The 23876-nt window shown below is 35.9% G+C and overlaps 1 protein-coding gene across 7 annotated transcripts in view; it reads right to left on the bottom strand.

The window, feature by feature from the left end:
• Window positions 1–23876, bottom strand: part of PTPRM (protein tyrosine phosphatase receptor type M) — a 786460-nt gene that overhangs the window by 315571 nt on the left and 447013 nt on the right. For all 7 annotated transcript variants that reach the window (XM_025429496.3, XM_025429497.3, XM_035718728.2 and 4 more), the window contains one exon: window positions 2297–2605. In XM_025429496.3, coding sequence (XP_025285281.1) covers window positions 2297–2605 — 309 coding nt within the window. The remainder of the gene's footprint in view (window positions 1–2296; window positions 2606–23876) is intronic.

Here is a 23876-nt window from a genome sequence, read left to right as displayed (position 1 = left end):
GCCCACCCATGCCATGTGGCAAGATTTCATTCTATTTTACAGCTCAGTAATATTCCATATATTATCTATCCCTCTATATGTGGACACTTGGGTTGCTTCCATATCTTGATTACTGCAAATAATGCTATAATAAAAATAGAAGTGCATATATATTTTTGAATTAGTGTTTTAATTTTTTGGATACTCAATAATAGAATTACTGGATCATATAGTAGTTCTATTTTTAACTTTTTGAGGAACCTCCATACTATTTCCCACAGCAGCTGCACCAAATTACATTCCCACCAACAATGCACAAGGGTTCCTTTTTCTCTACATCCTTGCCAACATTTGTTATTTTTTCTGTTTTTGATTTTAGGCATTCTGACAGGTGTGAGTTGATACCTCATTGTAGTTTTAATTTGCATTTCTCTGATGATTAGTGATGTTGAGCATCTTTTCATGTGTCTGTTGGCCATCTGGATGTCTTCTTTGGAAAAACATCTATTCAGGTCTTTTGCCTATTTTTAAAATTGGATTATTTGTTTTCTTGGTACCGAGTTGTGTAAGTTCTTTATATATTTTGAATATTAACCCAATATCAGATGTGTCATTTGCAAGTATCTTCTCCCATTCAGTAGGCTGCCTTTTTTTTTATTGTTTCCTTTGCTGTGCAGAAGCTTTTTATTTTGATGTAGTCCCCAAAATTTAATTTTGCTTTTATTTCCCTTGCCAGAGGAGACATACCTAGAAAAATACTTCTGTAAGTGATGTCAGAGAGACAGGACTTAAATAAATAAAATCGGAAATGAAGGAGGAGAAATAGCAACCAACACCACAGAGACACAAGTGTTTTTATGATTAGTTTTGTGGGTGTGTAGGCAACATAAGAATGGGGTAAAGCTGGAAACCACCAAAGAAGGTTAGAAATTTCAGCATGAAATAGGAGGATCTGGATATAGGTAATGAAAATTGAGAAAAAAGAACAATCTAATATTTAAAGTAGAAACAATAGGAGTTAGAACCAAAGTAAGCATAGAAATGCAGCAGGTGGGGAAGAGTCAGAGGTGACCAACTCATATTGTTGGCACTTTCTTTTCACTTATCAGAGAGATAAGGAAGAATTGGAAGAAGCAGAGACAGGGCTTCTCATCTCAGTCCTGACTGGGTGACCTATAGCAAACTGATATTCCTTATAAAAATAACTCCAATAAGACAACTACTTGAGAGCAACCATCAAGGTGGGACCTGCAGGGCTCCAGAAAAAAGAAGAGGAATTTATGGGATGAGTTCCTCCTTTACCCTGGCTGTTCCCACGTTTTCCTTCCACAGCAATATGATGGTATATTGTATAGGTAATAAACACTCAAAAATACTTTGTCAGTTCTTTAAATGAAACAGTAAAGTGCTGTAAACATTTAATGCATGTTATAATCAGTAATCAAGGATCACTGCATAATCAGCTGCTTAAGAAAAAAAAAGGGTAATAGCTCTTTTTCCCAGGAATAAGTAAATGTATTCATTTGATGGGCTTCTCAAGTTCTTTGCCACTTATTCTGATGCCTGGCAAATAGGTTTTAGGTCAAATATACGATGGCTACCACTGTATTTATGTGCCATATGTGCATGTTTTGTATATGGGAGTCACCTGTATAATCAACATAAAATCTCATTTATGTCTATGCTATTGGATTCAATGTATAATTTTACTATTTTAAATTATTTTAGAGGTTTATTGCAATTGTGTATTTGTTTTTTTTTCATGAGTTGCTGGTGACATGTGCTGTCTATTTGTTAAATCTTTGTTTATCGAGGTAATATCCAATTACAATATTGTTTCTATGGGAAAGTATGATCTATTACAAGGCCACCAATCTAATGAAGTAATTTCTTAGCACTATGCTGAAAAGCAAGAGTAGCCTCTATTTTGTGCTAAATTTTTATCGGTACCATGAAATATGTTTCAGAATGCTATTTAAATATATTTAAATAAACATTTCATAATCTAATACCCAAGCAACAACTCCTAAGTCTAACATAATAATAAAACTTGAATAAAGAACTATTTAGAGCAATATAGCATAATTATATATAGATAGAAAGGTAACTCTATGACTCATAAAGAATTAAAATTCAACATCTTTATTCATTTTCCTTTTTAAATCAATGCCTAAGTTCACAGAAGCATATTTTTATTATTCAATAGAGTTACTGGTTCCTTCATTTTCATTATAGAGACCTCAATTTAAAAGAAATAAAAGCTGCTTTTCTGAAAGCATATATATTTCATATAAACATATCATGTAAAAGTACTCACAATCTTCATCCGTCTGTACTATGAGTTCTTGACTTTCCTTCCGTCCTTCAGGATTCATGAGGATGAGTTTCACACTAACATTGGTATATGGTGAAAGGTTAGTGATCGTATGTTGAGGGTGTGAATTATCTGTGTCCCAGCTTACTTCTTCTCGCACTTGCTCCTGTCCTCCAACTTGGTAACAGTAGTGGACTGTGAGATTATAACTATGGCAGCGAGTTACGTTATATCCGAATGGCTCCCAGCGGATAGTGATTTGTCGAGATTTGACTTCTACCACTTCCAGTTTTCTTGGGCCACGCATGGGATCTAGTATAGAAAAGAAAAGAAGTAACAGGAAACATAAGAGAAACGTATTATGAGAGTTCTGGTGAAGCTCAGAAGTCACAGATAGTCCTACTTGTCCCAATAGCTGGTCTTCTCTTCTTCCATAACAATGAAATCCCTAAATCCTAGCTGGGCATAACACCACCCAGAATAAAGACTAGAATTTTTGGTGTCTTCCGTGAGGTATGACCATATGCCTAAGTTCTGGTGAACGGCATACGAGATGAGATCAAGAACAGTTTCTGGGAGGTATTCTTAGAAGAAAGTCTCACCATCTTTTTTCCTTCTTCCTACCCATTAGCTGGAGTGAAGATATGATGTTTTTTGCTCATGCCACCATGATGGACCATGAAGCACGTAAACATCAACCATTCAAAGCAATAATGAAGAAGGAGGCAGAATTTCTGGTAATCACTAAGTTACCGAACTATCCCTGAACTGTCTACTTCTGAAATTTTCATTAGAGAGAAATACAGTACTTTTATTTAAGGCTCTTTTTCTCTGAGGCTCTGATACATGAAACCAATCTTGATGTTAATTGATAAATATATCTTATCTTTTTAAATTGATTCATAATTATGTAATTGGAAAAAATAAGAGAGAAAGCTTGAGAATGCAGCATGAAATAACATAATGATTAGAGAGCATAAACCTCTGAGCAGGACTCCAGGCCTTCTCTGAGTTTTGATTCATATAGCATTTCATGGAATGAAATGCTATATGAATATGTGCTATATGAATATGAAATGCTATATGAATATATGCTATGTGCTATATACACTTTTCTAAGAAGTTTACCTTTCATGGCTTTGTAGAGAATCTAATCTTAAATGCTCCATGTTGGAATATCCACAAATATACTTACTCCCTATATTCTGATTTTTTTTTCCTGAATTGTGGTCATCATACATGAATGTAAAGAGATCTACAACTGGTAAGATAAAGTCAGCATGAAAACTTAAGAAATAATAGCTACCATTTACTGCATGTGCACTTACTATGTGTACCTTGCTTCATATGTAGTCCCCATTCCTTCAAACAATCCTGTGAACCAAGTACCATTCTTCCCAATACATAGATGAAAAAATTGCAGCCAGCATTGGTTTAAGAACTTGGTTCAAGGTTTGATTGTGGTTATGAATTCATACGTGTCTGACAGTGAAACATGCTGCTTTAACTCTCTATTGCAGTGTCTCCACCAAAGAAAAGAAAATCAGAAAAAAAAAAGAAATTAGAATGTTCACAATACACAAAACTGCACCTAAAACATGACCAAGGAATGTAAAACATAATAAAGATCGCATGTATTTAATTTTGGAGCAAATGTGCCATGAAGTCTCTTCTCTTTCTAATACCATAGAAGAGGGTTCTATTCTATGTTCCCAGTTCAGCTTTGGCAGAATACCCTCCCTATATTTTGTGGCTGCTGGAAATTTGTCTGGACTGTTACTGGAGTTCATTTCTTGATTTCCATTTGTGTATAAATTCCTTGTCTTCTCCATCACTTAGGACTAAGGGAGAACCTAAAACTACTCCCTTAACTGTGACCTCCAACAAATGAAAACATTTCAACTGAAATAATGCTTTAGTTTTATATATGCAAGATGGGATTTATCTGCCAGATATCTGCTTGAACCATAAAATGAGGTTAATAATGATCATTCATGCTACTCCATCCTGTAATAACTCTAGGAACCAAGGATGAGTGAGACGAAAACTCCGCCAGGGAATCTTGAGTGGCATTCCCATGAAACTTTTCTTACTATTAAATCAATTTTTTAATATTTAAATTACTAGTGTTAGGGGAAATATCGTAAGTTATTTGGAAATAACTGAAGGTTTTTTTCTAGTCTAGTGACTTTTTACAATGTAAAGGAAATGTCTAACTTTATATAATGCTTCATTAGTTGCATGTTTACAAAAATTTTGAATAAGCTCCAGATCCCTTATACATAAACAGGTTAACATTCATCTCTTTGCCCCTTTCCTTATTAATCACAGGTATCCATAAGAAGTGTTCTAAAGCAAAAAATAAAAAAATAAAAAAATAAATATAGAAAAGTGTTCTAAAGCATTTTCCCAAGGTTTTCATCAATTTTACTTACTAATAAAACTAAATGTTTTAATAAGTATAATAAGTTAATAAGACTAAATGTTTCAGAGTTTAGTTTAAACAATGTAGTTCTAACTTAATTTCCATAGAAAACTACTTTCTACTGCATAAACAAGCCTGCTTCAATTCAGCACTTTTTAGTCAAGAAAATACACACATGAATGAAGCTCCAGGATTGAAAAACCAAGGGTCCTGTCTGCTTACTGCTCAAGTTTTCTTGGAATGCATGCTAGCTTCCTTTCTGTCATACCTCTACAAATTCTATCATGGTAAAATTATGTTTCAAACTTTCCATAACTTTGCCAAATAAAATAGTTAAGCATAGCACAAGAGAACCATATCTAATGACTAAGGTTCCAGAGTCCCTGCTGTCAAGAGTGGTAATTGGTAGACTAGAGATAGAGGTTGTATGAGATCTAAATCTTGGATAAAAAGAAGCTTCTGTTCACTGACTTGAATCCTCAAGATCCTGGCTACCCAAAACAAAACAATCTTACAGAAGCTGTTACACACAGAACATCTCCATTTATGTTCTTCATGGTCCTTTGCTAAGGGTGCAGCGCTGTTGTGTTTCCTACTATGTCCATACCAAAATGGCAGAGTAAAATCATATCAACAGGGGGCAGGGATGAATGACACTTTGACTACCATTCTATCCCAGTCATTCCATGACTGCTTCTATTGGTCAAAAGCTTAAGAGAGAAGTTGAATCAATACCATGACGTCAGCAACAGAGTCCACCTTTATGGAGGGCTGTCATTTCTCTCATCAGGACCAGAAGGTAAGGGTTAGTTAAGTGAGAAGAGAAAATGATGTCTGATAACATAACTGAATGCTGTACCCTGCCAAGTACCTGTGATAATGTCCTCTTTTGAGGGTATTGTTGATGAGCTAAGTCTAATGACTCAGGGAATCTGAAAATCCTTTCAACTCATCCCAAGGAAATGGCCTGATTTCATCGCTTTTTTCTTCTCTTCTGCTATTCTGCAAATTGCACTCTGCTCCAGAAATGGTTTACATCTTAAGTTAGCATTTTATAGTACCTTTATCTTCAATGTTTCTGTTGGAACCATTTCTATTAGCATGCCGCTAAGTGTGAATGAGGCATTCCATGTGGACATTTGCTCTCATGAGTTATACTGATGCTTGCTGCAGACTTTGAAGGGCATTGTTGCAGAAATATATCACACTCTAGGCAATAGATGGCAACTTCATAACCAGAAATGTGTAATTTCAGTTGGCTAATTACAACTCATACTGCATTTCTAGGAGCAGAATGCAAGCACTGCCAAAACAACGTGGAATATATGACTACCATTATATGTGCACAATATAAATCTCTTAGAGTTAGATAATGGGGTATTAATTATACTCACAGGACCACTCATTGTTGGATATTTGCTTCCTTTTCCTCAGAATCCTAGAGAACCTATTGAGGATGTGGGTCACTTCCAAAGCCGTTTATCTTCACACTCATACCCTCACCGGAATGGGTCTCGTGACAGGCCGCCACTGGCATGAATCATGAATCATCAATCTGGGCCCACCGACTCACAATAAGAGACTAGAATGGACTCCCTAAGAAGCACATTGGCTGTCTCGCCTGAAGCTTCGTCAGGGAGTTCTTACCGCTTGCCAGGCTGGTGGTAGCATTTTTCATTCTGTTCTCTTTCTGCCAGTTCCAGCCAGGTTTCATGCAGAGAAGCCTGACAGTTGCAGCCCTGACCTGAGGGACCAGTAAGCCCAGTTCTGGCCTCTGGCACTTTAGCATCCTATTTAATCAGTGATCCTGGCTCCCTCTACACTCAATTCTGTTTTCCTATGAATGAGGGCAGAAACTGACAGGTAGGATCAATTTCTATTGCAGGTTCAATTCACAGCTCGTTTCTCTGGAACTCTGCTCTTTACTCCTATTACTACTATGGTTCTTTTTCAGAAACTCAATTTCAGAACCTATGAGAGATATTTGGGTGTAATTTTAGGATCCTGTCATTGATCATCAAAAACACAGATTACAACCAATGCTCCTGCTAACAGGTTCCTCTTTCCTCCCTCTTCCAGAACTATCCAGAAGTCTATTGCGATAAAAGGGATAACAACCAGAATGGCCTGGTGGGCCCCACGCTGGCACCTTTATCTAACTCTATTTCTGCTTCATCAGTCAGACAAAAGCAGACAAGACAATATCCCAACAGCTTTTTTTACTCGTCAGTTAAATCAGAGCAAATACCTAATTAATATTATACTGGCTTACCCAATCATTCAATATTCCTATGCAGCAAGGATTCCAGGGACAGGGCACTGTTTTCAAGTGACACAGCTGCAGTTTTTGGATTAGCCAATGTTTTCCAGAGTTTAAAAAGTGCCCCCTTGTCAGTGAGGCTAAACATTTAATTTATAAAATTCATAAAATTTATGTTACCCTATAATCATTCTATATGTACTTGAATAAATTAAAAGTTGTTGTAAGAATTACATGAATTTGAATAGTCTCATCCACCAAAATACTTTTCACAGGTATTGCATAAATTGTTTTTGGAATATATCATAATTAAAAATCAAGAAATGTACTTGAAAGTTGTCTAGTTTTCTTAAATATTTCACACAATCCTATATGGAAGAATAGTTTCTTCCTAAAAAAAATTAAATTTAAAAAACAGGACTATTAAGAGATGAAAAAACAGGTTTACTGAATAAATGAATGGAAGCATAGCAATGGCAAGCCTCACACAAAATCAAACATTCTGCTTTACTCCTTGGTTTAAGATGGACATACTCTTCACGGTGCCCCTTGTGTTTTCCAAGTATGGGTTTGAAGTTAGCCTAAATGATAAAGGTATATAATCTACTACTGCATGTTGCTGGAAAATGGACTAACCACATAACACTTATATTGATAGTTTTAATTTCCATCATAGCACAAAGCTGGAATTGATATTCATGTTTTATGGAAAATGTAAAGGATTCTTACATAACAAAATGACTAGGATATATATGAAGGTGAGAATTTAGTCCCTTTGAGGAAGAAGGCTAAGGCTGCACACATACTCTAAATAGGAGCAACCACTCTTTTTTTATTTTTATTTTTTTTTTTTGTTTATTACTTTCATAGCAAAGAGCTGAAAAATGTTAGGTCCCACAAAGGAGCAGAACCTGACCCAAGGCCCACAAGGCATCTCCACCCCACAGGGGTGTGGGCTGGGCCAGGCAGGGCTGAAGGCAGCAGGAATGGGAGCAAGAGACCAGGCCCGCCAGAGAGGCCCTGCTAGGGTGGGCAGACCGGCAGGGGAGATGATGTAGTTTAAGGACCGGACAGGCAAAGCCTCTTTAGGTCTTGTTGAGCATCCAGAGCAGATCCAGAAGGCTGAGGGGGTCATCAGTATATATTTCAAGTCTTTGGCTAATCGCCCAATGTACATGCTTTTTAGGATAATTTGACAGGTCCTTCAGGATAATATATATTTTTAAAATATTTACTTATTTATTTTAGAGAGAAAGAGCACAGCACAGCAGGAGAGGCAGAGGGAGAGAGACAGAGTCTCAAGCACATTCCCCGCTGAGCATGGAGCCCAGGACTAGATCCCATCACCCTGAGATCACCTGAGCCAAAGCCAAGAGTCGGATGCTTAACCAATCGTGGCACACAGGCACCCCCAGGGTAATATTTTTTAAACAAAAAATTTTAATTTAATGTTCTTAAATAAAGTATGTTAAAAGGTGAGTGGAAAAAAGAGGCAATGAACATTTAACTGTTGACAACTTCTGAAGTAAAGAAATGTAGGCATTGACAAGGTACTCAATGGCAATAACATTTGTCATATTTTATTCTTCCTGGATTGATTAACTGCACAAAATAAGGCTAGAAGTCACACAATGGTTGAAAGTTGTTATTCTGGTAAACATAAAGTGTTCTTTTTGTTGGCATTAATTTAAGGTCTTTGAAATTTTAAACAATAAAACCTTTGAAACACATTGAAAAGGACCAAATGAAACAATTACTTGTGTCCCTACTAATATCAAATGTTAACATTTTATGTTTGGCTTCAGACCAGTTTTATTAAAGAAATAAAATATTGCTCATTCAATTCTTCTACTTTCCTGCAAGCAATCCCAAGGTTATTATGTTTTACCCCCAGATATCTTTTTATACTTTTATTACATATATCTGGGATGCTTACAATTTTATATAAAAGCTACCATTCTTTGCAATTTAGAATTCATTCTATGTTAGTCAAGTTGAAAAATATAAAACTAGTTATAATTTTAATTGGTGTATAGAATTCCATTAAACAAATAAACCATAGTTTACTTATATATTCTTCCATTGAGGAACAGATAGGTTGAGTCTACTTTTTCTCTATTACAAGCAGTGTAACAAGGAGCATCCCTGCTTATATATCCCTTAGCCAGGGATCACATAAAATGTGGGACTGTTGGCTTGTAGAGTTAGCATGTCTTCAAGTGTACTAGATAATGTTAAATTGCCCTCCAAAAGGAAAACAACATTCAGATAGTCCTTTCCTCCCAGTGAAATCCTATTTCAATGCTATAAACCTAAAACCTGTTCCTGAGGAGAGATCTTGAATTACTGGTACTAGTTCCAGTAAGATATAAATAAGCAAAGTCTAATCTGGGACCAGTTTATGAACTGTCTTATGTATTTGACATAATCTTTGAAATGGAAATTTATGTACAGAACTGTTTTTCTCTGGCTATAGTGTTTGACAAGTGTTTATGTTAGGAATCTCTCCCAATTACCATTCATTATATCCTATTATGTATATATCCTATTATGTATACCATTCATTATATCCTATTATGTATATGTGTATCAAAGAAAAATAAAAAATTCAAACTCATCAGAATTAGATAAATTGATGGATAATATATCCCTAAAATAATAAAATAATCATTAAGTTTTCAGATTACATCAAAATGGCATATCATTCACTATGAAGGACTCTCCCACTTCAACACAACCAGATCCAGCATAAGATATATATATATATTTAATTGCACAGACCATGATGTATCTCCAGTGGCACCTTATATCATGTTCCTTGTCAAAATAAAATAAAATAAAATAAAATAAAATAAAATAAAATAAAATAAAATAAAATAATAAATGCCTACCTCAGCTCTGCAATCTAAAGAATAACCCTTGGGCACAGAGCAGGATAGGGAAGCTAAACCTCTAGCTCCAGGTTAATCTCACATACTTGGAAGTAGCTAAAGCATCCATAGTCAGTACTGCCTCCTGGATCCCAAGAGACAGGATTTGTGTTTACAAATTGTCTCTGAACAAAATCATCCTTAAATTATGTCTCCTGTTTTGAGATTAGGACAAGCCAAATATGAGCTCATTAGCAGAGATCACACACATACACACACACACACACCCCACCAGAAAACTGCCACCAGTTAGCAGAAATAGGAAACTACAGATTTATATCCCCAAGACTGTCAGATGAAAAATATAAATTTTGAGTAACACTTTCAAATTTAAAAATATAATCACCAAAATGAGAATGTCATCATGAAAAATGAAAAGTTGGATTTTAAAAACAATATAACTTTTAGAAGTAAAAAATTAAACTATAACAAAAACTCAAAGGAAGGATAAAAAACAGCATGATTGGACACAGCTTAAGAGAAAATTAATGAACTAGAAGATAGGTGAGAGGAAATTATCTAGAATGCAGCACAGAGAACCAGAAACAAGGAGTGGTTGAAAATAGTAATGAGGCAGCCCTGGTGGCTCAGCGGTTTAGCACTGCCTTCAGCCCAGGGTGTGATGCTGAAGACCCGGGATCGAGTCCCACGTTGGGTTCCCTGTGTGGAGCTTGCTTCTCCTTCTGCCTGTGTCTCTGCCTCTCTATCTCTCTCTCTGTGTCTCTAATGAATAAATAAATAAAATCTTTTAAAAAAAAGAAAATAGTAATGAGAGATGCAGAACAGAATTTGAGGGTCTAACTTGTCTGTAATTGGTATTGCAGGAGGAGGACAGACAGAACAGAGGGGAGGCACACTACCAGCAGATAGAGTCTGAGGAATTTCCAGACCTGACAAAAGACATCAATTAAAACATAAAGAATATATAATATATACAAAAGAGGGTAAATGATATTAAGTCCATACTTAGACATAGTGTAGTTAAATTACAGATACTAAAATCAAAGAAAATATCTTAAAAATACCTGGAGAGAAAAGTCATATCACTTATAAAGTAATAGCAATTAGATTGAAAGTAGGTTTCTCAATAGTATCAGGGGAAGGCAGAAAATGGGAATAATATATCAAAAGTGTGAGAGAAAATATGTCAACTTAAAATTGGAAACTAGTAAAGTGATCTTTCTATAAGTAAAGGTGAAATAAAAAGGATTTCAAAGAATCAAAACAGAGTGAGATTACTACCAGTAACCTACATTAAAGGATAAACTTCAGAAAGAAATAAAAATGATATATCTGAGATGCTACGAAAAATAAGATGAGTAAAAAAAAATCTAACTCTATATATGTAAAATAATAATAATGTCTAATCTGAGAGGTTCAGAAAATAGCATGGAATTTAATTTTTGACTATTGTAATGTAAGTAATATAAGTAGGGAAGGCAATGCTCAGAGTTAGAATAGTATAAGACCCTTACCTCATTGGGAAGAGGGGGTAGTTTAAGATATTAAGTATAGGCTTTTAAAAATATGTACAGTAACTTTATTTTCTATGTTAACCACTATAATAATAGCAGTAGAGTGATATTTTGCAAGAGTAAAGAATAACAATTTTTAAAAGCCTAACACACTCAGAGGGGAAAAAACCCCAAATACTAATATGTGTAATTCTACTTGTTGGTAGAAACACATTCAGATATATTACAAATCACAATACATGTAAATGAAACTTTGTCAATTAAAAGATCTGGGGAATTACACTCAATGTAAAATCAATACCCTGCTACATATTGTTTATAAGAAATAAATCTAAGCCATATGTACTTGGAAATTCAAAAGGAAAATAATATAAAAAAGGTAACTGCAAAATAATCAGAAGAAACACAGGATAGTCGCATTAAGGGAACACAGAGAATCATTACATAATGATAAAAGTTTCAATTCATCAAAAAGATAAAACATTCACCAAGAAGATTATAAATTCTTATGCACCCCATAAGATAGATAGCCTTAGAATACATGAAGAATTGATATCTTAATACAAAACCAAATAAGGATAACGTGTGTGAGCAACATATTTCATTCATGCACCAACGAGTAAATTATGAACAGAATATTCAAATCTACTCATATATATATAAATATATATTATATTTATATAAAACTGACAATACTGCATTACCAACTTAGATTAATTAGGATGATTTAACATAAAATATCTATAAATGTAATTCATCACATTAGCAAATTAAAGAAGAAAAACCATAGGATAGTTTTAAATAAATGCAGAAAGTGTATTTATTAAAATGTCCATTCATAATAGGAAAAACTTTTGGCAAAATAAGAACAGAATGAAATTTCACACACCTAATCAGCAAACATTGTTCTGAATGGTAACACATGAGGGAAGAACACAAGGATGCAAGCTATCACTGCATCTATGAATATTTTCCTGGAAGTTCTAGCCAAGATGGTTAGGAAGGTACAAAGCATAAAACTTGATAAGGAAAAAACAAAACTCTAACTAGACACCACTTACATGTCAGCACACACACAGGTTTTATAAATTCTAAGAAGCAGCAAGTATTTAGCAAGGTGGCTAAATATAAATCATTGTTAAAATTCTTTGTATAGAAATCCATCAATAACAAACTGGAATACCAGTTTTAAAAAGATATAACTTACAAGAGGACCAAAATATATAGGTGACCCAGGAACAAATCTTGCAAAAGAACAAAAATAAAATCCAAAAATGCATTGAAAAGCATTGGTGAGGATCAGCATAACAGTAGAGCTATATCATGTTCATGAACAGGCACACTCAGTATTCTAAAGCGATCCTTTCCCCCTAAAGTAACCACTGGAATCAGTGCAAGTTCAATCAAAATCTAAGAAGAGTCTTGAGAAAGGATGAGTTGACTCTAAAATAAATACAGAGCCAATGCCCCTAAATAGTCATAACACCTGTGGCCAATAATGGACTAGAGAAGCTTTTCCAATCAGGTATCAGGAGTTATTTATTTATTTATTTATTTTTTTTTTTAAAGATTATTTATGATAGACATAGAGAGAGATGCAGAGACACAGGAGGAGGGAGAAGCAGGCCCATGCCGGGAGCCTGACGTGGGACTCGATCCCGGGACTCCAGGATCTCGCCCTGGGCCAAAGGCAGATGCTAAACCACTGAGCCACCCAGGGATCCCCTTTTTTTATGCCACAGAGAGGGATTTATTCTTCCAGGAAATAAAACTATAGCACTCTGAACTATTTAGAGCTGCAATTCCACCCAAGATTTATGTTAAGATTTTTCTCTTCACTCAAAAACAAGACTCCAAGAAAAAAAAAATCGCTCAGGGAAAAAAGTTGAAAGCCCTCCAAAATTATTTTGTTTACATCTGGAAATAAAGGCAGATGTTACCACTTTACACTGACAGGTGCCACACCACGGGCTCATCCACACAGGCTCCTCCTTATACAACTCGTACTGCACTTAAAGTGATTTGACACCCAGAGCTCTCCCTTGAAGGCACAGATAGCTACAGTGACCAAACAATGGTAATGCTGAAAGAATAGGCATGAAGCTGCCTAGAGTGCTAATAAATGAGAGAGCTGGAAGTTCTTATTCTGACTACTGGAGTAAAGACAGTTAGCACTGGGGAACCTGTGTATCCACACTGGGAAAAAACAAGTGAAAAAAAAAACAAAAGAAGCACCAAGTGTCAATGAAGAGCTTGATTATTTATACTACATTACAATCAAGAACGTATTTATGTTTATTAAGCTGTACCACCAAAGAAAGCTAATAAATAAGCTTATTCTTGGGAAAAAAAGAAAACCAACCAAATAGACTATGGACAAAAGATATAAACAGGTATTTCACAGAAAAGTATACAAGGTGTACCAACAGACAGAAGATCTTGGCAACCATTTGAGAAAAGAAAGATATCCAGGATACACACTGAATGCCCATGGATCACAGGATAAAGGGTGTAACTCAAAAGAGAAATGGATGAAAACCACAAACATGAGTCTCAAAGAAGAGGGAAAATACATAAACATAAAAATATGTTCAAGCTTCATATTAACCTGAGAAAGGCTAAAAAGTAAGGTTGTAGCAAGATTCCATTTTATACCAATCGGACTAGTAGAAATGGAGAAATCTGGTCATACTAACCTTTGGCAAGATGTAGGTCAATGGTAAGTGTTATACACCCCCCCCCCCACGAAGGAGGGCATTGAGTGGTACAGCTACCATGGAAGAACACTTGGCAGCATCTTGTAAGGTAGACAGACATTCAAATACTCTGTGACCTAGTAGTTATATTTACATCCTAGAACAGCACTTCTAAACTTCTCTGATGATAAGAGTTATCTGGAACACTTTTAAAATATCAGGCTTCCTAGGCCTTTCCCCAGAGATGCTGATTTGGTGATCTTGTAATGAAGCTGCGAAATTTGCACCTTGGAGACGCAGCCCAGGTCAATCTAATCCCCAGAGAAGTTTGGGGAACAAGCCTAGAGCTCTGCTACTCAAAGTTTGGTTCTCACACCAGCAACAGGGCCCCACCTGAAAGCTCATGAGAAATGAAGATGCCCAGGCCCCACTTCTTGCCTCCTAATGTGAGTGTCTAATGTGCATCTGCACATTAAAGCTTGAGAAACTTTAATTTAGAGGATTATTTTTAGAGTGCAGGCTGGGTCCCTAGGTCTTACACTCAGACTAACATTTGTTTTGGTCCAAAGGTGAGGACTGTATGGTGCAATTTTTGTTGTAGCTCTACATACACACTCCTTTGCAAATTCCTAGGAGTCTGTGTAACTGTGATGCAATATAAAACATATTTCACACTGCAGTAGAAGAGTCTGAAAGACACATCCTTAGAGCCACTGTTCCCTGTGGGCACCAAGAAATACCTACAGAAATGTCTTCAGCGCATTGTTGACAAAGGAATACAGAAGAAAAGTGTAGAAATAAACCAAATGTCTACTGACTAGAACGCAGATAAATACACAACAGAAAATTATACTGTAGTGAAAATGAATAAAGCAAAAATGAATCTTAGAAACACAGAATTGAGTGGAAAACTCAAGTCACAGAAGACTACTGGGATATGATTTAATAAAACTGAAAAACAAGGGGTGCCTGGGTGGCTCAGCTGGTTAGGCGTCTGACTCTTGATTTTGGCTCAGGTCATGGTCTTGGTCATGAGACTGAGCCCTGCCACAGGCTCTCTGCTCAGCGGGGAGTCTGCTGGAATTTCTCTCTCCCTCTCTGTGTCTGTCTGCTCCTCCCCTCATCTCTCGCTCTCTCAGTAAGTAAATAAATCTTTAAAAAAATGCAAAAAAACCCCAAACTGGAAAGCAAGCAAAAGAGAATTGTTTAAGAATGCATACATATATGATAAAACCAACAACTAAGAAAAGAGCAAAGGTAAACTTTACACCAGTTCCCTCTGACTTGGAGGCAGAGGGATAAAATGGGAAGGAGCATGCAGTTAGATCAGACACAAAGTTTCTAGGGATGGTCTGCTTTTAAGCTGAGGAGTCCATTGATCTTATGTTACATAATTTATGTAGGTTGCATGTATTCTTTTGTTTAAATCAAATATTATACAATAGCTTCAAAAAAGATTATTATACAGAAGGCATGAATATTCCAGCAACATTGTTGAACTTTCTGAAATCTCCTTTCTGGAGAATAGTTGATCTTTGTTTTTCATGGGAAAAAGACTATGGTTACTACTAACCAGACTTGAGGGAGCAAGACAATGTCTCATTAAAGATTTAACTCTTCTGGATGCATACCCATGGATGGGATCTGTGACCTCAAAAGCATCATAAAGCCCTTTTCCCATAAAGCGTCATGGGCTCCACAGCAGTAATGTCCTCATCCCTAAAGCCAGACCTTTGGGGCCTGCAAGCTGTGTCTCAATCCTTTGCTCCCCTTACTTTGACACTTACAGTTTGTTTGTTTGTTTGTTTGTTTATTTATTTATTTATTTATTTATTTATTGCATTCATTGTCCTTGTCCAAGCTTCTGGACTTCACTCTCCTTCATTCCTGGATACTCACAGTGAGGTTCAAAATAAAACTCAGGACCTCCAACTGTAGGGGAGAGCTGCTAGGAAGGCAACTGTACAAGGCCATGGCTAGCCTGAACAGCATCTTTATGTAAATTAGAAAGAGCACCTCTTCCTCAAGGCACTTTTTCTCATCTGCTATAAAGGCGCCACAAAAAATACATACATCTATGAGGCTTATGCTATGAATGGACACTGTGTGTTTACACATCGCATGAGCTGAACTGTATGCCATGGCCATGTTTGAATCCGTGTGCGTACATAGGTGTGTATGTTTGTGTGGTGTTCAAAATGTGCAAGTTATATGATCAAAGAGATTTGTTTCTAGCATATATATGTGTGTGTGTGTACATATGTATGTATATGTACACACATATGTTGCACACTAAAAGGAACTTTTAGTTCTTGGAGAAGACATTTTTTTAAAAAAGATTTTATTTATTTGAGAGAGAGAGCGAGAGTACAAGCAGTGGGATGGGCAGAAGGAGATACAGGCTCCCCACTAAGCAAGGAGTCTGACGATGGGCTCGATCCCAGGACCCTGGAATCATGTCCTGAGCTGAAGGCAGACTTCAGCTGCTGAAGCCAGCCAGGCATCCTAGAGAAGACATTTTTTTTTTTTTGTGAAAAATTTCAAAACTTATGAAAAACCAAGTCCGCAGAAATAAGTACGTTGTGAAGCATGACCTGAAGCATGCATGTTGACAGAGGTATATGGATTTTTTTTCAGTCAACTAATACCATTAACTCATTGACCAGATTTCAATATTCATATGCACATGTAAAGTACTAAAATTGCTTTTCTTGAAGGTACCAATTCCAGTTACTCATTTCTAATCTTACCTGTCCCTCATGCCATTGCCAGAATGCCTTTCATACGTGACGGTTCCTTTGAACCAGTCAGAGGGAATCTAATTGATGCCTCCTTATCATATGAGCCAAAAAGAAAATGTTTCCATTATTAGTCGGAGCTATCAAACAGGTGACATAATCATTCCTGCTTTCTATGCCAGTCAGGGAAATCTATCTGCTGTCCCCCAAATACAGTTCTCCCTCCAAAGTAATCTGTTTTCACTGACCCATATACATGCAGTAATAGTCACCTTCTTATCTGCCAGAAAAGGGACTTCCAAACTTGGTTCCTTTCAAACTTGGCTGAAAATCAATCTCTTTCACAACTATTCTTAAAATAAAAACTGAGACTTTCATCGGCCCACATGGTCAAAATCCCACTGTTCATAATGTCGATTATGTTTCTATGTTTTATAGTGCTCTATAACAATTAGGTGTGTTGAATATTGCTCTCACATCTAATAAGAAGGCTTTGTCCTAGAAGATGCTTATATTTGCTATTGACACATTTGATAAAAGGATACTAATGCAGAATGATAAATGACAAGAATCCAGCTCAGTTATTTCATTTTCATAAGCCAATTCAAGGAATGACTCATCTTCTCCAGTATTTACTAATGTTTTACAAGAAGTCCTTCCAAGTTCTGTGTTTTGACTTGCACCTCTGTTTTACTTTATTGCTTTAAAGAAGTTGCACTATAAACTTGGCTTCCACTAATCCCTGGCATTGTCTGTTTTGGCTTGAGCTTCTTTGTGACATTTCCAAAGTGTAAAGTTCATCCCTGTAGAAGGAACACTATCACTCTACAGCACAATTAGAACCTTCAATTGTTTTGATGCACTGGCACAAAGTGCAATTCATCCTATAGATGAACTTTACAAAAAAACCTTTGTATGAAATAAAAATGAGTCTGCAGTAAAAGACTGCCTTGGTATTTCTTGCAGACTATATCAAATAGGAGGTGGCAAAATGATTTCCACAGAGTTTTAGAGAACTGTCAAAAATTGGTTTCAAATGGGTTTTGACCTCTTCTGACCCTTATTAATCTGTGATACCCAAAAAAGCCTTGGGAGTTTGGATCTACTATTCTATCCAGAGCTAAAGAGTACTATGGCCTTTCACTCTCGGTTAGAGAAGTAATGTGACTGATGTTGGACAAAAGCCAGTCATAAATAACTTTAGTTCTACCTGTAATAATCATTCCCTCTAGTTAATACTAAGCAGAGAAATGTTATTTAAAACATTTTGATGTGTTCAGAGCCTCCTATTTTGGTATTTACAATTTTTTTATAATTGCATTTTTCTGTTTGAGGAGTCTGGGCCAATAGTTCCACAAAAAAACATACTCAACTATGCTAGACTGATCACTGTACTATGATTCTTCCTAGTTTTCATCAACAACTTGTTTGGGGGGAAAAAACTTTCCTCAATTTAAAGTTACATATAATTGATAAGGTTGTATTTAAAAACCCAAGTTTTCCATCCTTCTAATCTTCTACGGCACCTAGAGAATGAGAGGATAGAAACACAGTTCTAGAAGGATAGCCAGCTGTCAGCATCCTACTTGGGATTATAATAGCAGGGCTACAGAGGGATTACTATAGGAAAAAAATGAACCACTTTCTTTTATTTTAAAAAGGTAAGAAGGAAGAAACCAAAAATCATAGCTTGAAATTATTTGTTTCCCAAACAGCAAAGAAATTTTAAAAAATGCTCTTTTTGTAAAATGTAGTTTACTTTTCTGCTGGATTATCTCCAGAATTCACTATCTTATTAGCACCACAGTAGCATGCTATTTACCCTAAAAGTAGTTTTTGTGTGGAGTTAACTCCATTTTCCCATCTTTCTGATTTTGCAATGTTCTTTTTTTAAGGTTTTATTTATTTATTCATGAGAGATACTAAGAGAGAGGCAGAGACACAGGCAGAGGGAGAAGCAGGCTCCTGTGGGGAGCCTGATGCGGACTTAATCCCAGAACCCCAGGATCACCACCCAAGCCAAAGGCAGATGTTCAACCACTGAGCCACCCAGGTGCCCTGCAATGTTCTTTTTCTAACCTTTCCACATAGTTAAGTACAGGGTACTATGACAAAGCTCAATTTTCTGATTTAAAAATATGGGAAGTTTCCATCCATGTCATTGTGAGCAGCAAGATTTCTTTCTTTTTATAACTGAGTAAAATTCCATTGTATGTAAATATACACCATATCTTCCTTATTTTATATCTATATCTATCTATCTATCTATCTATCTATCTATCTATCTATCTATCAACTTCATCAGTTCATGGACACTTGGGCTGCTTCCACAATTTGGCTATGGTAGATAATGCTGCTATAAACACTGGGGTGCATCTATCCTTTTGAATTAGTGATTTTGTATTCTTTGGGTAAATAGCTATTTGTGAAATTGCTGGATCCTAGGGTAGTTCTATTTTTAACTTTTTGAGGAAACTCCATACTGTTTTCCACAGTGGCTGTATGTTAACTAACTGGAATTTAAATCAAAACTTTAAAAAAAAGATACACATACACACATACGCTGGAATATTAGTCATAAAAAGGGATGAAATTTTACCATTTGCAACCACATGGATGAAGCTAGAGACTATTATGTAAGTGAAATAAGTCAGTCAGAGAAAGGCAAAGACCATATGATTTCACTCAAATGTGAAATTTAAGAAAACAAATGTGCAAAGGGAAGAAGAGAGAGAGAGAGAGATGCAAATCACAAAACATACTCTTAACTAGAAAGAACAAACTCATAGTTACCGGAGGGGAGATGAAGGGGGTGATGCGTGAAACTAGTGATGGGGATTACGGAGGGCACTTAATATGCACCAGGTGTTATATGAAAGTGTTGAATCACTATATTGTACACCTGAAACTAATATCACACTGTATGTTAACCAATTGGAATTTAAATTAAAAAAAAAGAAAAAAATGGAAAGGCAATGTGGATTTTCCTGGAAGCCAGAAAACCAATCAATTATTTGTTGAAGATGAACTGATTCATAGTTATCAATTCCAACATTTTTGCAGGTCTGTCACCTGTTCCATATCCCCTCGAGAGTAGTCTGTTACATTTATTTATGAATGACTACTCCAAACTTCTCCTTCAAATAACTTTGTCCCTAATGTCAATTGGAAAAAAGAGTTCTAAACATGCTCATCTCCACAGCCCACCAAAACAAGGAGGGGTGGGGTCAGAAAGCCCCTCCAGGAATCTCTTGCCTTTTCATGGCACCCCTCCTACATCCCTCCATTCAGACATGCAGCCACTTGTGGGGAAGGTGGAGGTGGTGGGAATCAGGGTAAAGTGGGATTTTATAAAGCTCCTGGAGGTAATCTGGAAACCACCTTCAACCCACCTGGTAAGGAGTCCCTAATTACAGACAGGTGCACACATACACTAGTAATTTAACACTGGGAGAAAGGATACTGTGTGACCAGTATAATGCAGCACACTTTTATTCTTAGGTTATTGGTGCTAGTTTTTCTTTCTTTTTTTTAAACCTGTTGTATTTTCTAAGAATCATTTCTTTAATAAAATAACAAGGGAACTATCACAAATAAGAATTATTATAACAGCTAATTCATCACTCAACATTTAAAAATAAATTGCAATTGACTGATACACATTTTTCATTTTTAATTATTTGCCACAAAAAATTTAAAAAATACTGACAAGTATGCTTCCTTGAATATTTCCTGGAAGTTGATTAAAAACTATAATCTTAATAAGGCAGATCATTAATTTGCCATCTAGCGTTCAGTTTAGTTATAAAATACTCATAATTCGACAATGGAATGGTAATCAGAAGAAAGAATGAAATCCTGCCATTTGCAACCACATGGATAGACCTAGGAGAGTATAATGCTAAGTGAAATAAGTTACATTGAGAAAGACAAATACCATATGATTTCACTCATGTGTGGAATTTAAGATGCAAAGTAAAGAACAAAGAAAAAAAGAGAGAAATCAAAAAACATTATAGAGAACACACTGATGGTTACCAGAGGGGAGGTGGGTGGGGGGATGGTGAAACAGGTGATGAGGATTAAGGAGCACACTTGTGATGACGACGGAATAAGTTATAAAATTGTTGAATCACTATATTGTATAACTGAAGCTAATATAACACTGTATGTTAACTATACTGGAATTAAAATTTTAAGAATAAAATAAAATACTCATGGATCTTACCATGTTGAAAATGAAGTAGGCATTTTCATAAGGTTTCAGAGATAATGATTCTAATAGGTTACTGATATATATAATAAACTGAAAAAAAATCTTAGCTTTCTTCAGACTTTCTGAAGTTGAGTTATTAGCAAAGAAAAAAAATCTTCCAGAATTTAAAATAATGTTTATTTTGACTTGGTGCCCATTTTCTTATATTCCCAGACATTTCTCACTTACTAATAACTTGGAGCAAGAGCACAAGTGTCAGATATAGTAGGGACCTACCTGGACCAATGTGAGGTGGTGGTAATGCTTAGTTTTGATAGGAAAGTCCAGGAATCTGGATTTTGAAGACAACCATCTATGCTCTGAATGATGTGCCCTGACAAAGTCAATTTGACCACACTGGCAATACTGTGGAGTGATAGGTCCCAAAACTAGACCTTTGTAGATCAGGGAGAGATGAGAGAATACAAATGGTGTCTATGAAAAGATAACAGGTTCCAGCAAGGAAACCAAATCATGGAGAACCTATAGAAACACAGATTGGGGATGGTGGGGAGGAGGTCGTGATAAACTATCACATTTTCTCCCCAATTGCTCCCCTCTCCATGCTGGGAATCAGTTAAGAAAAATAAATACAAGAGTCTGGATATAAGATATAGATGCAAGATAGAGACAAGATACAAGATAGGTGGTCTTCTCAGCTATACATAAGTATGTTGAGGTTGAGGTTTTAGGAAGTCTGTCTTCTCTTTCAGGTTCTCAACTGAGAGATAGAGACCCAATGACAGGAGAGTTGTGAAGATCAATCCGTCAGGTTATTACTGATAAAGGTGACTGAAGAAAAAGGCTTACGTCTGTGACCTGATATAAGCTTGCTACTACGTCTACTCCTATTGTTCCTCATTTAACTCTTTTTATAAAGCTTTTATTTATTTATTTGAGAGAGAATGAGCAGAGGGAAGAACAGAGGGAGAAGTAGACTCCCCGCTGAACAGGGAGCCCAACTCAGGGCTCAATCCCAGGACCCTGAGATCAATGACCTGAATCGAAGGCAGATGCTTAACTGACTAGGCCACACAGGTGCCCTCATTCAATTCTTTTTAAAATATCTTTTTCAGCTTTAATGTCATAAAATACATCCCTTTAAATTAAATGATTCAATTTTTTTAGTATATTCACAGAGTTATGTAAACATCACCACTAAGTTAAAATATTTTCATAATCCCCCAAATAGACTCATCACTTAGCAGTCACTCTTCATTTCCCACCAATCCTACTACTTACAGCCCTGGGAAAACATTACTCTATTGTATAGACTTCTCTCTTCTGGACATTTTATACAACTGAAATCAGACAATATGTGGTCTTTTTTAATTGGCTTCCCTATACTTAGCATAATATTCCCACAGTTCATCCATGTTGTACATGTATCATTATTTCACTCCTTTTTATTGCCAAATAATATTCTATTGTATAGATACACCACCTGTTTTTTTTTTTTTTTTTTTTTTTTTTTTTGTGCATTCATCACTTGATGGGAACTGTAGATCGTTTCCACTCTTTGAATGTGTTACCGTGAACTTTCATGTACAAGTTTTGTTTGGGCCTGTTTTCATATGTCCTAGGTATATTCCTGGGTCTAAAGCTATGAGTGGGATTATGGGGACGTATGACAACTCTAGGTTTAACCACTTGAGGAACTGTCAGACTGTTTCCAAAGTAGCTACACCATCTACATTCCCATCAGCATTTCTATGAGGGATCCAGTTTCTCCACATCATTAGCAACACCTGTTAATTTCCATATTTTTTATTTTACCTTTTTCTTATAGCAATGCTAGTGGGTATGAAGTGGTATCTCATTACAGTTTTGGTTTTCATTTTTCTAATGGCTAAAGATGTTAAGCATTTTTTCTTGTGCTTACTAGTCATCTGTATATCTTCTTTAGAGAAATGTCTACTGCAATTTTTGGCCCATTTTTGACTCGGTTGTCTTTTTTCTAATTGAGTTGTAGGAGCTTTTTATATATTATACATGCCAGTCTTTCTTTTTTTTTTTTTTTAGGATTTTACTTATTTTTTCATTAGAGACACTGAGAGAGGCAGAGATAAAGGCAGAGGGAGAAAGAAGCTCCTCATGGGGAGCCCTTTTAGGGACTTGATCCCAGGACCCTGGTATCACGGCCTGAGCCGTAGGCAGATGCTCAAACACTGAGCCACCCAGGTGTCCCCGAAGAACAAACATTTTAGGCTTCATTATGTTGAGTATATTTTTTCTTTCATCAATTGTGCTTTTAGTGTCATATCTAAGAAACCATTGCCTAATCCACATGGAGGTCACAAAGATTTATGTACTTACGTTTTCTTCAAAAATTTTTATAATTTTGGGTCTTACATTTAGGTATATGATTTATTTTGAGATAAGTTTTGTAAATGTTGTAAAGAAGTTGTTTGATGTGATTCTCTTGCATGTGGATGTCTAATCATCCCAGCATCATATGTTGAAAAGACTGTTCTTTCTGCATTGAATGGTCTTTTTGCACTCTTGTTGAAAATAAGCTGACCATAAATGTAGTAAGGGTTTATTTCTAAACTTTCAATTCTATCACAGTGATCTATATGTCTATCTTTATGCCAATACCACAATGATTTGATTACTGCAGTTGTACAGTAAATCCATTCTTTTTTTTAATTGAAGTATAACTAACATAGTGTTATATTAGTTTCAGGTATGCATTATAATTATTCAACAATTCTATACAATTCTCAGTGCTCATCAAGGTAACTGTACTCTTGATCCCCTTTATCTATTTCACCCATCCCCCCACTCAACCTGCCCTCTGGCAA

Source organism: Canis lupus, chromosome 7, assembly GCF_003254725.2.
Source record: "Canis lupus dingo isolate Sandy chromosome 7, ASM325472v2, whole genome shotgun sequence".
Taxonomy (NCBI): domain Eukaryota; kingdom Metazoa; phylum Chordata; class Mammalia; order Carnivora; family Canidae; genus Canis; species Canis lupus.
This window is presented reverse-complemented; position numbering and strand designations above follow the sequence as displayed.